Source organism: Danio rerio, chromosome 7 (genome assembly GCF_049306965.1).
Source record: "Danio rerio strain Tuebingen ecotype United States chromosome 7, GRCz12tu, whole genome shotgun sequence".
NCBI classification, from domain to species: Eukaryota; Metazoa; Chordata; class Actinopteri; order Cypriniformes; family Danionidae; genus Danio; species Danio rerio.
In genome coordinates, this window is record NC_133182.1 from 62,904,811 (window position 1) to 62,918,600 (window position 13,790).

The 13,790-nt window shown below is 37.7% G+C and overlaps 1 protein-coding gene across 4 annotated transcripts in view; it reads left to right on the forward strand.

Moving 5' to 3' along the window:
* hspa12b (heat shock protein 12B) overlaps positions 1 to 13,790 on the forward strand; it is a 33,582-nt gene that overhangs the window by 17,724 nt on the left and 2,068 nt on the right. For 3 of the 4 annotated variants that reach the window (XM_073907126.1, NM_001042686.1, XM_073907125.1), the window contains 6 exon segments: positions 83 to 269; positions 1,913 to 2,017; positions 3,627 to 3,743; positions 5,130 to 5,307; positions 8,409 to 8,495; positions 12,262 to 12,366. In XM_073907126.1, the coding sequence (XP_073763227.1) occupies positions 83 to 269; positions 1,913 to 2,017; positions 3,627 to 3,743; positions 5,130 to 5,307; positions 8,409 to 8,495; positions 12,262 to 12,366 (779 nt within the window). 4 annotated transcript variants of the gene reach the window in all.

Sequence of the window (13,790 nt, forward strand, 5' to 3'; positions counted from 1 at the left end):
GTATTTATGTCTGTAACTTGTAGTTATTATAACTCCCTCTCCCATTTCTTACCATTACATTTCTCCCTATATTTTCTAACAGAAGGTGGGAGGGAGGAGACCCTGGTGTAGCAAATCAGAAAAGTCCAACCTGTCTTCTGCTGACCCCTGACCTACGTTTCCACAGTTTTGGCTTTGCAGCGCGAGACAGTTATCATGACCTTGACCCCGAGGAGGCCAGACATTGGCTATACTTTGACAAATTCAAAATGAAAATCCACAGCACAAGTGTAAGCTAAACATATATTACATATTGACTGTTTTTTTTCTCTCTCTTTTTAATAATAATACAAGTATAGTTCCTCAGTTTATGCCAAGTAGTAGTTACATTTTTTTCACATTGCATTACTATTAAAAAGTCCTAAATATTAAAATCTAAATTTTATGCCTTAAAAAGTCTTAAATTTACTGAAATATCGTATTGTAAGTCTTAAATATTTTTTAAACAAGTCTTAATTTTCCTTTGTTTATGTATTGCTACCCAATCTGACCAAAACCGATCCAATTACCAATAATCCGTTTCAATAAAACTCTAAACCTTTTATTTAAAAATGTAAATTTTATCTATTTACCATAATGGTTTCAATATTTTCCTTACAATAACATTTGTTTAAAAATGCTCCATATATTTACTGCTGAGGACCTGGAGAGATTGTTGTGCATATATTTAGTTTATTATGTTTTTTTTTTACTTTAAAAATATTTGTTTATTTTTAATTTAAAGAAAGTTTATGTTGGAAAAAAGTGTATAGATACAAGTAGAGTTGCCTGTTTTTAATCAGTATTTAAAATATCCCCTAAGAAAATTATTTTTTATTGTTAATGTATTATTCTATTATTAAATGTATTAAATTATATCAACATTTTGATAAGGCAAATAAAAATATTTTCCATTTGAGCCATTTGATAAATTGATAGAGCCTTTAGCCCATGATGAGTCTAAAATTTAATTTAATAGTCTTAAAAATGTCTCAAAAAGTCTTAAAATGTGTGAAACCTGCAGAAAACATGAATATGGATTAGGGACAGGGTTTCATACTACATTTGTAGATTTGTAGATTTTACAAGAGGAAGAGTCGCCAACAACTTTGTCTCAGTCCACAAGTTAGGGTACGTCTTACAACCAAACACACGCAAGAGTGACATGGAATCAACATGAGTTCACGTAGTATATATTTTGTTATTAACTACATAATGAGAAAGACGCCTTTAGTGGGGTAGAAAATAACCTTATTTTGCTGACCTGGGTTTTGAACGAAATTAGCAATTTCCCTTAAACTTTTTTTTTTCTTTTTTGACCCAGTTGTGTTATTGCTCTGATGACACATTAAACAGACACAAGTGCTGCTGCCAAATTTACTCTAGTTTTTCCTCCATTTCTTGGGTCAAAATAGACTGAAAATAAGCATTTTTAACTTCTCCCGCTGGCCGCAGATACCCATAGTAGTGGATGCTGCTCTCTCATTAGCTGTAGGTAATTGCGAATGTTATTTTTGATCAGAATTTACACAACATTTTACACAACATGATTAAATCGCAGACAGTTCCAGATATTTAGCCAGCCAAGTATCTCATGTGTTTTGACGACTCAGATAATTGTTTGATAGTTTACACTGTGTGATTGTTACTGAAGGAGCACTGATTTGCCTGTGATTTTGGGCATTTGTTGGTTACTCTCAAAACCTGTCAGCAAGTCAAAATCAGGACTAAAATCATGCAACTTGAACTTGGCATTAGGGTGATCAAGCATTGGTCATAAGGTATCAATGCTGTGAAAAAAACAACATATTTACTGCCTGTCTAAAGAGCATAATAATTTTATTTGTCATTGTTAATGAGCAGTTTTACAGCACACTCTCTGGGTTTTCTATAGGATCTTACTATGGAGACTGAGCTGGAGTCTGTTAGTGGAAGAAGAGTGCAGGCCATTGAGGTGTTTGCTCATGCCTTGAGGTTCTTTCGAGAACATGCTTTAAAGGTGAATATATGCACACACAAAAAATGCTGCTACACTGACAGATACCATTGAACAGCTACATATACTTTGTTGGATCATTTGATCATTTAGTGCAGGGGTGCCCAAACTCGGTCCTGGAGGGTAAGTAAAGTTCTAACCCCAGTCAGACTCACCTGGGCAAGCTAATCAAGCTCTTACTAAGCTTTCTAGAAACATCCATGCAGGTGTGTTAAGGCAAGTTATATCTTAAATCTGCAGGACACCGGCCCTCCAGGACCAAGTTTAGACACCCCTGATTTAGTGTGTCAAATAATTCCTGTTAGCATCTGTAACCTTTTGTTGGTACTTGTTTTATCTTGATGGATCGTGTTTAATTTCATTTCATTAAAATATTTTATCAATTTGGTATCTAGTGCTGCATGGTGGTGCAGTGGGTAGCACGTTTGCCACAAAGCATGAAGGTTACTGGTTCGAGCCTCAGCTGGGTCAGTTGACATTTCTGTGTGGAGTTTGCATGTTCTCCCCGTGTTAGCGTGGGTTTTCTCCGGGTGATCCATTTTCCCCCACATTTCAAAGACATGCGCTGCAGGTAAATTGGGTAAGCCAAATTGTCCGTAGTGTATGTGTGTAAATGAGTGTGTATGGATGTTTCCCAGTGATGAGTTGCAGCTGGAAGGGCATCCACTGTGTAAAACATATGCTGGATAAGTTGCCGGTTCATTCTGCTGTGGCAATCCCAGATTAACAAAGAGACTAAGCTGAAAAAAGAAAATGAATGAATGAATTAATTAATAATTTGGTATCTGGTATTTGACTAAGAATATTTTGAATATAGGGTGAGGCAGTGGCGCAGTAGGTAGTGCTGTCGACTCACAGCGAGAATGTCGCTGGGTGGCTGGTTCGAACCTCGGCTCAGTTGGCGTTTCTGTGTGGAGTTTGCATGTTCTCGCTGCCTTCGCGTGGGTTTCCTCCGGGTGCTCCGGTTTCTCCCACAGTCCAAAGACATGTGGTACAGGTGAATTGGGTAGGCTAAATTGTCCGTAGTGTGTGTGTGAATGTGTGTGTGGATGTTTTCCAGGGATGGGTTGCGGCTAGAAGGGCATCCGCTGTAACAGATAAAGATCACAGTTCAAGAATGAGGTGGGAACTGCTGAACATTTTGAACATTTAATAACAAAACAAACACAATTCCCTGCTGCTTAAACACAAACAATACTCCAAATATTAAGTGTCATTCTGACTCCACTCTAATGGCTTTTGGGCCCACCCCACACACTACAGCCAGTCTGAGCCAGTATAACTTTGAGCTGTGCAGTGGTTTTGGACCATATTTTTCACTGTGCTCTTTTCCATCACTTAATTAAACAGTGGAGGTTGATGGAAGTTCTAGGCCAGTAGTAGCTAGTCTTAGCTGGACCTAAACCTACTTCCACATACATTCAGGAACCTCTGACAACTTGGGAGATTTCTTCCAAAAACCTCCAGTCATGAATTATGAATGTGGCCTATATAGTGGAGTGGAAAAAGGAAGTATCAATAACTAATAAACATGTGAAATCTGGGAAATCTGGGGAATTTAGTTCAGATAAGTGTAGGAAACCTTGTAATGTTTGTCTCTGTGTGTTTTCAGGAGGTGAAGGACCAGTCCTCCTCTGTGCTGGAAGGTAATGAAGTACGGTGGGTCATCACAGTTCCTGCCGTGTGGAGGCAGCCAGCCAAACAGTTCATGCGAGAAGCTGCATATCTGGTAATGCAGCACAACAGATCTGAAACCAGTGTTTACTGCAAACCCCAAAATGACATATTTTCCAATACACACCATCTCTTTCTCTTTCTTCTCCCATGCACACATACAAAAAATCCCACTCCCACACTGAATATTCTGCAGCCCCCATTGCAGTTCAGGAAATGTGCGTACTTGAAAAGGAATGCAAAGTCACTGCACACATGCAATAAATGTGAAGGTTGACAGACATTTGTGTGAGTGGAGTAAAACACTGTGCCAAAAGGACCAAAACCTGATATCCATTACATATGTGTGTGCTTTGCCCGAGTGAAAAAAATCTCCCTATGAGAAAAACACTAAAAAATCAACCACAGACATTATGTTTGGCACACTAGGCACATCTAAGACCATACAACAATCATCAGTGAATGCTTCAGTTTAAAGTCAAATGCTGTTGATTGGATCAGTACCATTTGCTGTATTTGCTCTAATATCCGTGGCTTTTAAAATTCTACCTCACTAAAAGTAATGCAGGTCGAGGTTAATTTCCTCTTTGCAATGTCACAGAGGTTAAACAATGCAAGAGACCGGCACACAAACACAGGAAACCACGCCTGTCCCAGCCAGGCAAAAAAGGGGGAACAAGGCAGCCCACCACCTTCCATCATAACTCCATGGCCAAGTGGGGCAGCATACTGATGCTTTAACATTGTACCATGTTAAATGACTAAATTGTCCTAAAGACCTTTTGTCCTGTTTTCTTGGTTACCATGTCACCGTACAGTGGGCATGTGGACATGGTTATTGTTCAATTCAATTCAATTCATCTTTATTTCTCTAGTGCTTTTACTATGTAGATTCTAGTAAACTGAAACTGTGTCAGTCAAGTTTTCAAAGTTGAATTTTAGTTCAGTTAAAGTGTGGTTTAGTTTTCACTGCTGAAAGTCCAAACACTGAAGAGCAAATAAATCGAAGCACAGCTCCACAAGTACTAAACTAAGTAAGCCAGTGGTGACAGTGGTGAGGAACAAACTTCACCAATTGACGGAAGTGATGGAAAAAACCTGAAGAGAAACCAGGTTTAGTTGGGCATGACCATTTCTCCTCTGGCCAAATTTAAAGTGCAGAGCTGCAGTCTATATATCTATTTATGCAGCTTCTAAAGTGCTTCTAAAGTTTGCCTGTTGCTAGGGTGTTTCCCAACTGGTACCGACCCAGATTGCAACTGTCCTTAAGTGTCAGTTATTAAACTATTCTATGTATCTAACTGATTTGTTCAGAGTACTGATTCATTCCAGAATTAAACAGTCTGGAAAATACCTGATTCAGAACTGTTGAGAACTGTTGAAGTTACTCAATATTTACTTTTAGACTGTAATATTAAGGCTCTGGTTTATTTATTTTTAGGCAGGCTTAGTTCCTCCAGATTCTCCTGAGCAGCTTCTTATAGCTCTTGAACCAGAGGCTGCATCAATCTACTGCAGGAAACTGCGTCTTCACCAGGTCACTGACCTAAGCCAGCGTCCAGTAACTAATGGTTTTGATATAGACGGGTCCCGTCCATTTGACTCCAGTTTTAGGCAAGGTAAGAAATGACTTTTTCTTTACATATTAGCATTAGAACTCACTCTGAGATTGTTCACTGGAAACATTTTGCTTTGTGTATCACAGTTCTCTATAAACATTAAATAGGAACCATGATTTAAGCGTGGGGAATACCAGGTCATCTTTCATCCTTTGGAAAGAGAGTGCTGTTTTTGTTTTGTGTGGGTATGTGTGGGTTCATGCATGCAGGATGGATAGATCAGAGTAAGACTGATTCAGATCCAAGTGGGTCTTAACAACTACAAAAGCATGTGGTTTGGATTAAAACTGAAACACAAGATGACATTTTCTGGAAGGTTAGAGTGCCCCTGAGATCAGAGAGCTGCAAAAATCTCTTTGAAAGATTGACACTAATGTTGTTATCAGTCCTTGACAAAAGATAAAATGGAGCTTTTTTCACATTTATATACAACACAAATAAAGCACTGTAGACATTATTGTTCACTCTTTTACGTTTGAACCAAAATGTAAATGTACACTCACACATTTTTTATGTTATAATTGAAACAAGGTGCTGCGGATCATGAGCTCACCCTCCTTTGGATTGTTTGCACAAGTCCCCTGGATAATCCTTTTTGTTCTTTTCTGTCTTTTCTGCTTGCATTTTAAAACAATTGAGTGGTTTTAGTGGTTTTAAAGTATAGTAAAATATCATATTATTATATATCATATAAATATTTATTTGAGGTTTCACAATTTTGTGTTACAATTTAGGAGCAAAATAACTTATGTGGCAAAAATTACTTAAATTAATTTAATGCACCTTCATATTTTTGTTAAATTTTTTATTTTTATTTTTATTTATTTTTTTGTTTTGTTTTCAATGTACAGCTAAGAATGTTTGGGTTTTCTTTCTGTTTACCAACCCCTTTATAGCCCCATTATAAACCCCCTTATGAAAATCTCTGGGGAAACGATGGCTTTGATATCATCCATGCATCAATCAGCTGGAAAATATTTAAAGCAACACAATTACGAACACACAGAAAGCAATTGTCACGATCACTAGTGATCTAGCCTGTGCAGCTTGCTGGAGAACTACACATGTGCCACTATATGAAAAACAACTCCCAGAAGTCTTTACACTTTGCTTAGACTGATTATTAGTACTATAAAGATGCCTCATTCACTCACACTCTTTACTGTAAATACCAGACTGAGACAGGGGCATACTACTGAGCTGAATGATTCACTGTTTTTAATTGGTGTACATGATAATGGACTATGCAAATCTTGTAATGTAAAAGAAACAATTGAGCATGTAATATATGAGTGTTTAAAATAATGACAGGAAGGAAATAATAGAATTTCTTACCTTTCTCCTTAAGATAAGTAAAGACAGGATACCTACTGTGATATGAGTTCAACAGTGATCATATAGGTTTTATTTAAATTTTTTATAAAACATTCAGTTCAGTTTAATTAATCTTTATTTCAATCGTGCTTTTGCAATGTAGATTGTGTCAAAGCTGCTTAACATAGAAGTTTTAGTAAACTGAAACTGTGTCAGTCTAGATTTCAGAAGTTCAGTTTAGTTCAGTTCAGTGTGTTTTAATTTTCAATGCCAAACCCAAACCCTGAAGAGCAAATCCAATGATGCGCAGCTCCACAAGTCCCAAACCAAGCAAGACAGTGGCAAGGAACAATCTTCACCAATTGACAAAAGTGAAGAGAAAAAATATACAATACAGGGTTAGATAAACTGATTATTATATATATTTAATTCCTGCAAGAAAATAAAACAATTGTTCTGTTTCAGTTCTGGAGATTAAGTTGTTTAGTGGGGAACTGGGAGGAGTTGAATATGCTGCACCATCTAAGACCTGAGCTCTGAAATCTGTGGGATTGAAGCAGTGCAATGACAAAACAAGAACAACAGATTCTGATTGCAAAACAAGTACAGCATGCACTGTTATGTACAAGCAATATACACAAAGAATGCAGATTGTTATAAAACTAAGAAGAAGAACAGTCTTTACTGAGTCTTGTTAAACTGCAAGTGAGCATTATAAAGTGTTTCCTTGTATTGCCTGCCATAGTTTTTGACTTTTTTTTATTGTTTTGTTGTTTTCTTGCTTTTGCTGACCATTCAGCCATTATGCTCCTGTCTGTCCCTGTTTGACCTTTTGCCTGCCTAACTATTCTCTTTATAAGCTGCATTTGAATGCTCAACTCATTGTACTCTGACTTATTACACTAATGGACATATACTTCAGTTTTAGCCCAGTTATGCCCTGCAGAATTTTTCTTTTTGTCTTCACTTTTTTCTGTTTCATATTATTCCATCTAAATGTGCTTGAATTTCTTTGCCATGTTTTTTGTAGCTTTAAAATAGTTTGTAATGCCTTTTATGTAATTGTGTTGTTTTATTCATCACATACAGACACTTCAAATCTTAAAATACCATACCTCAAAAAGTGTATAATGCATATATCTACCTTGTCAGTTTTTGCCCTGTCATCTAAATTAAAGATTACATAATTCATTTGGGTTTTGTAGTTAAAGTTCAAGACAAAGTAAATAAATTTGCTTTGTTATTTTTTTTCTTTTCCCCCCTTTTTTGTATGTATTGTTTAAAATGCTATTTTTGTTGCAATGGGTTCTTGATTGCCCCCATAGAAGTTATCGGAATTATCTTTTTTGTGTTTGCTGCAAGCTATGAGAATATATAGCAGCATGTCCATATGCTCTAGTATACACAAACTCTACCTGAAAGGAAATGTTTGAAGTAATTCAGTCCATAAAATGAGCTCCTCTGGAAACATGGCATCCAGTACAGCCTTAAAAGTCCCAGTAGGGAAGCAGAGATTATTCTTAGTTTAGCAGGTCATTATTCAGCAAACGTGCCGACTGTAAAACTACAGTCTTAAAACAAGCTTGTTCTATTTGTTTTTTTTTTTTTCTCACATCAAAAAGAAAAATAAAAACATTACAATGTTCATTAAATCAGGGTTTAAAATGTATTTGTCCAGGTATCTGCAATCTTTCCTTATCTCTTTCAAGTTTTATTGACTAAGTGATAAAGATTTGATTTAATGAAAAGGGATTTTTTAATTGAAATAAAGCCAATGTGTTTTGCAGCCCGTGAGCAGCTCCGCAGAGCCAGACATAGCCGAACTTTTCTGGTAGAGAGTGGTACTGGAGAATTGTGGTCTGAGATGCAGACAGGTAAGTGAAACCAATGCAAATATATAAATGATGGCATGCACTATACCTTTATTGTTTTAAACAACTTTATTAAAGTTTTTACATGAAATAGTTATAAAAACTCTTATAAAAAAATAGACTTATGTTTAAAAACCACACTTTTTTACAATAAGAAACACACATTTTCACATTTACTATACACTGTTTGCACGAGTTACACACTGCTGTGATAAACCTAAAACACTTTTAGCACTTCTACTTCCCTATGATTAGAATAGGCTACCATCAACAAAGTACAAATATAAAGTAAATTCACCAAACACTACTCAAGAACAATGTTGCACCTTGAAGAAACTCATTAATTCCTCAACATGTCCAACATGTTGGCATGAAGATTTAAAGTACTGTAACATTTCACTTTACGTATTGAACTGTAAGTTAGACATTGTCTCTTCGCCTAGCTGGATCTGGCATGAGAATTATCAATTGCAATGTTGTCCTTAGCAAGACACCTTGGAAAGAAGTGTCTTGAATGTAGAATCTTGTATTGCTGCTACCTCCATCTGGTCACAGGCCTCCTCCATGGCTTGGATGAGGGGTACCTCAGCTCGGAGATGAAGATCATATACTTTCCACCACTATGCCGAGAAAAACTCTTCTATAGGGTTGAGGAATGGAGAGTATGGTGGAAGATACAGGACGGTAAAATGTGGATGTTGCTGAAACCAGTTCTGAAACAGAGCAGAACGGTGGAAAGACACATTGTCCCAGACAACAATGTACTGGGTATGACTAATTTGATTTGCTGCTGTTATGTTGTGCTATTGGTCCAAGAATGTAAGTATACGTGCTGTGTTATACAGTAAGGGCCCATATGGGCATGCAATGGAGGACCCCATTCTTTGTAATGGCTGCACATGTGTTACTGTATATTTCGCCCACGTTGCCCTGGGACATTGACTATAGCCCTGTGGCCAATATTTCTTCTTCTCTGTGTTCTCGTCAGGTTGAACACACCATCATCTACGTAAATGAACTCATGCTGGATCTCCTCTCCATCCATTCGTAAAACTACCTGAAGAACAGTGTCAGGCAAAATTTTGTAGTTCAGTGTAGATCTAGTATTACAGTACAGTAAAAGATAATGAGACAGATTGCCAGATCACAATGCTAAAGTGAATACATACTTCTGCATAATCATGCCAGTCTTTTCACCCTTTCGAAATTGTGCTCGAATGGCACTCCATAAATTTGCTTCATTTGAATATGTTTTTTTTTTTTTATGGTGTGTGCCAGAGTTGATATTGTGACCTGATGGTTTTCATTGAAACTGGCATTTTACAGTGCTTAAACACCTGATTGTTGTGTCTACAATAAATCAAACAAGTGTTTGCACACCTGATGACTGTGTTGAACCTATTGGTTGGACGGTGCAGTAATTTGACAGTCAGTGCTTTGGTATTGCAATGTGACTTCATGATAGATTTTAGTGTGTAATGTATGTTAAGTGTGTTTAGTGTTTTGAAAATCACTGTGTGTAGAGTTTTGCAACAAGTGCTAAGTTGACAATGTGCTAACAGTTGTGCAAATATGGGCTGATGTTTTGATACTTGTGTGTAAGGTTTTGCTAATAGTGTACTACTTTTATTTTTAGTGTGTAAGCAATCCTAAAAAAAACTGTAAGATGTTTAAACAATGACTTATGGAAGTCTTTTGTTGGTGATTAATCAAATTATTGATCAGTAAAATAGAATATTGTCAAGATTGAAGATTTCTATTCTTGTTCCATATGTGCATATTGTGTTGTTTATATGACTCCAAGATTTCCAAGAGACCCTCATTAAGGAGCAATAGTGGGTATGTTATTACAGGCTGAATAGTTTGAACTCATGCCTCCAGTGTGTGTGCGTGCGTGCAGTTCTCAGCATGACTGGCACAATGACAAGGTGCAGGGTCAAAATAATCAGATCTTTAGCACCAGATGTTTCCCGGAGAGAGAGGGATTGAGTTTATTGCAATCTAACATACACAATACAAGTCTCCTTCAGTTTCTCATAGTTTCTTGCAGTTCTTAATAGCAAAAACATGCATACAAGAGGAGGCCATTTCCCATGAAACAGAGTTATTATGCCACAGTAAACAAACAAGGAACACACTTTCCTCTCTCTTGTGTAGTGAAGAAAAGTGAGTTGGCAGGAGTCAGGGACACTTATCTCAGATTGTTTCATACATGTCTGAAGGCTGTTTGGTAGATCTTCCTGATTGCAGCATGTCAAAGAGGGAAGAACATGGGTTTTATTTAAACATGTCCTGGTGCTGAAAATCTGGAGACAATTATTAAGCATTCAAGAGCCTTAGGTTTACATTAAATTGAGTCAGGTCCTCTCAACTAAAAAAGAAACAACAGATAAGCTTTAGCACACTTGAAATTTATTGGTATATTTCAAAATGGCATTTGGCGGTATAGTTGTTTTAAATTCCATGTTCCATTGTAAGCTTTATGCAGGCTACAACAGAAAAATAACTAAAAACAAAGCAAGCAACAATGACAATTTTCTGGCATTGCTTAAGGGCGTACTTACATTATGTACAGTTGCCTTGAACCGGGCCTCCCGTCCCCCTCCCGTCTACCCCAACGGCCCGCACTCGTATCGCATTCGAGCTTGAGCACGCTTACGTCATCGATGATGCGCTGTTCAGTTTAAAAAGCGCTCTCCCTCAGCACAGTGGAAATTTTTTTTAGGTTTATTGTTTCAGTCGTTTGAGATGTAGTGACACATGGTCAAATTTTTCGCCGAACAGAACAGCCACTTTTGACGCTCATGAACAATCATAAAGTCCTCGTGCTGCAGGTAACAGGAGGATTACTAAAGGTGCAGCTGTCGTGCAGTTAGGGGTTTGCGTCTTTAATAATCTACGACAGTATGCGTTTATTGAACAGTAGGAAAAATGAATAAATCCATTTTAAGTCTCTTAAAAGTCACGTCTAGTCCTTATTTTTGGGCTCAGGTGCGCTTTGCATTTATACTACAAGTGTACCGCGCCTGAAACCAAGTGATCCGCGCTTTCGCACACCTTTTCCAACCGGGTTAGGGCCGGTCAAGTGAACCGCACCTGAGCCAGATTCAGAGCACTTACACTTCTGAAACAATCCGGGAAATGGGCCTGGGCACGGTTCAGATAGCATAGTGTGCGTACACCCTAAGTCAGCATATGTTGTAATGAAAATCAAATGAGCTTTGTCAAGTACTCAAAATTGGTCCTCTGCTTTTAACCCATACAAGTGCACACACACAAAAAATGTGAGCATACACCTGGCCAGCCTCTGGAGAGCAATTAGGGGTTAGGTAGGTATCATGCTTGAAGGCACCTCAGCCCCAGTATCAAGATGGAGAGAGTTAGATTCATTCACTTTCCCCATCTTTAATTTCTGCCGTGACTGGGTATCTAACCAGCAACCTTTGGATTACCAAGTCCAAGTACCAAGTACAGTGGTTGGAAGTCCAAATAACTATAACAAACCATTAGGACGCAACTGCTCAAGAATGAGCTGGTGAGAATATGGTCGATAAAGCAGCTAGCAGAGAAAGCAGCATGCAGTAGGGAGCAGTGATGCTAGCAAGGCTGAGAAGTGTTCGAGTAATGTTCCATGTTAAGCCATCTGACTGCATGGAAGTTGGATAAGCTGATAGGGGCTTTGATTTTAATTATCAAATCAACTGATAGCAGAGCTTGATTAAGAGGCTTGTCTAAGCTAACGCAAAATGAATGATTTGTGTTTTCAAAGGTGACCGGTACATTGTAGCTGACTGTGGAGGTGGGACTGTGGATTTGACAGTGCATCAGATTGAGCAGCCACAGGGCACTCTGAAAGAGCTTTACAAAGCCTCAGGTTAGTGGAAAACCACAGCCAACTCCGCCAAACTTTAAACCACTTTACTTCCCTGATGAAACCACATTTTTAAATATGAATGATATTGCTTTTAAATATCATCAAGACAATAAAGAAATGATGATAGCAGTGATGATTAATTAGGCACCTATTTTACCACTTTTTAAAGATTTAATATGTCTACAGAATGTTTCTGTAAAGTTTCAGCTAAATACACCCATATGATTATTTATTACACCTTTCTGAAAATAGGAAATTAGAGCTGTTAGGACACTGTAGCTGTTTTAGTTGCTTGTGCCTTTAATGCAAATGAGCTAGTTCTCCTCACCCACCACTCCGAAATACATATCAGAGCTATAGAGATCTTTCCCTATTGCTCTGATGCATGATTCAATCTCCTGCTGCGACTCACATAGATGACAAGGACAGACAAGAATGAAGCAGATCTTCCTTACTACAGTAAGAACTTTCCCAATGGTTATTTGGTGTATATGTTGTGGAATTAATTCAAGCCTTTCTGCAATAATGAGCCACACACAATGTGGTTACAAAGTTTGCGCACACACACTCATGCATATGTTTAACTCTGCACTGTTTTTGCACAGCAAATGTGCCAGGATAAACGTTAATATACACTGCTGTATGGATATCAATTATGTTAATGTACAAAATGAACCTGATTTAATGTCCACAAACTGGGATTAATGCATCTTCTATTATAATTGTACTGACATTCACCTTTGGTGATGAATTACAGAGCAATTTTACTGTCTTTTCTTTATTACAAACATGCAGTTTTAAAAACATCATAAACCTTTAAAACTCATTCTTGAGGTGCAGATAATCACAGAGAGCTAAACATCTTTTAATCCCAGTTGCTTTGCACACATCTTGTTGATATGATTATACGCATTACTACAGAGACATGGTAATATGTGGCTGTCAGTCAGTTCGGTGGGTGGGGAAAACCGGAGTCCACACTTTGGTAACAAAGCACTGCGCCAACCACCAGGTACTGTTTTTCATGATGCCTGCATAATTGGGTACTCTTAACAACATCAAGCACTCATAAGCAGCCTTCTTGCAACTAAAATGGCAATAGGACAAAATACAGTTGTGCATACTTCACACCCACACAATGACCAATGCAAGTTCACAAGTGCATGTGAAAGACAAGTGTGTTATCAGAAACTAATTGGGGAAATGTTTGTATGGATACATTTAGGCTAGAGTTGTGCAATACCTATTCTAGACTACAAGGCTGTGCTTAAGGAAAGTTTAGCTAAAGCCCTAACTTGAAAAAACTAATTGAGATACTTAGAATTACTCCAAAAATTACAGTCTTTGGTGTTCTCTGCAAAAAGTGGCCCTCCAGAATCAAGTTCAGACACTGATGGTTGTAGAAAGAATTATATTTGGTGCTC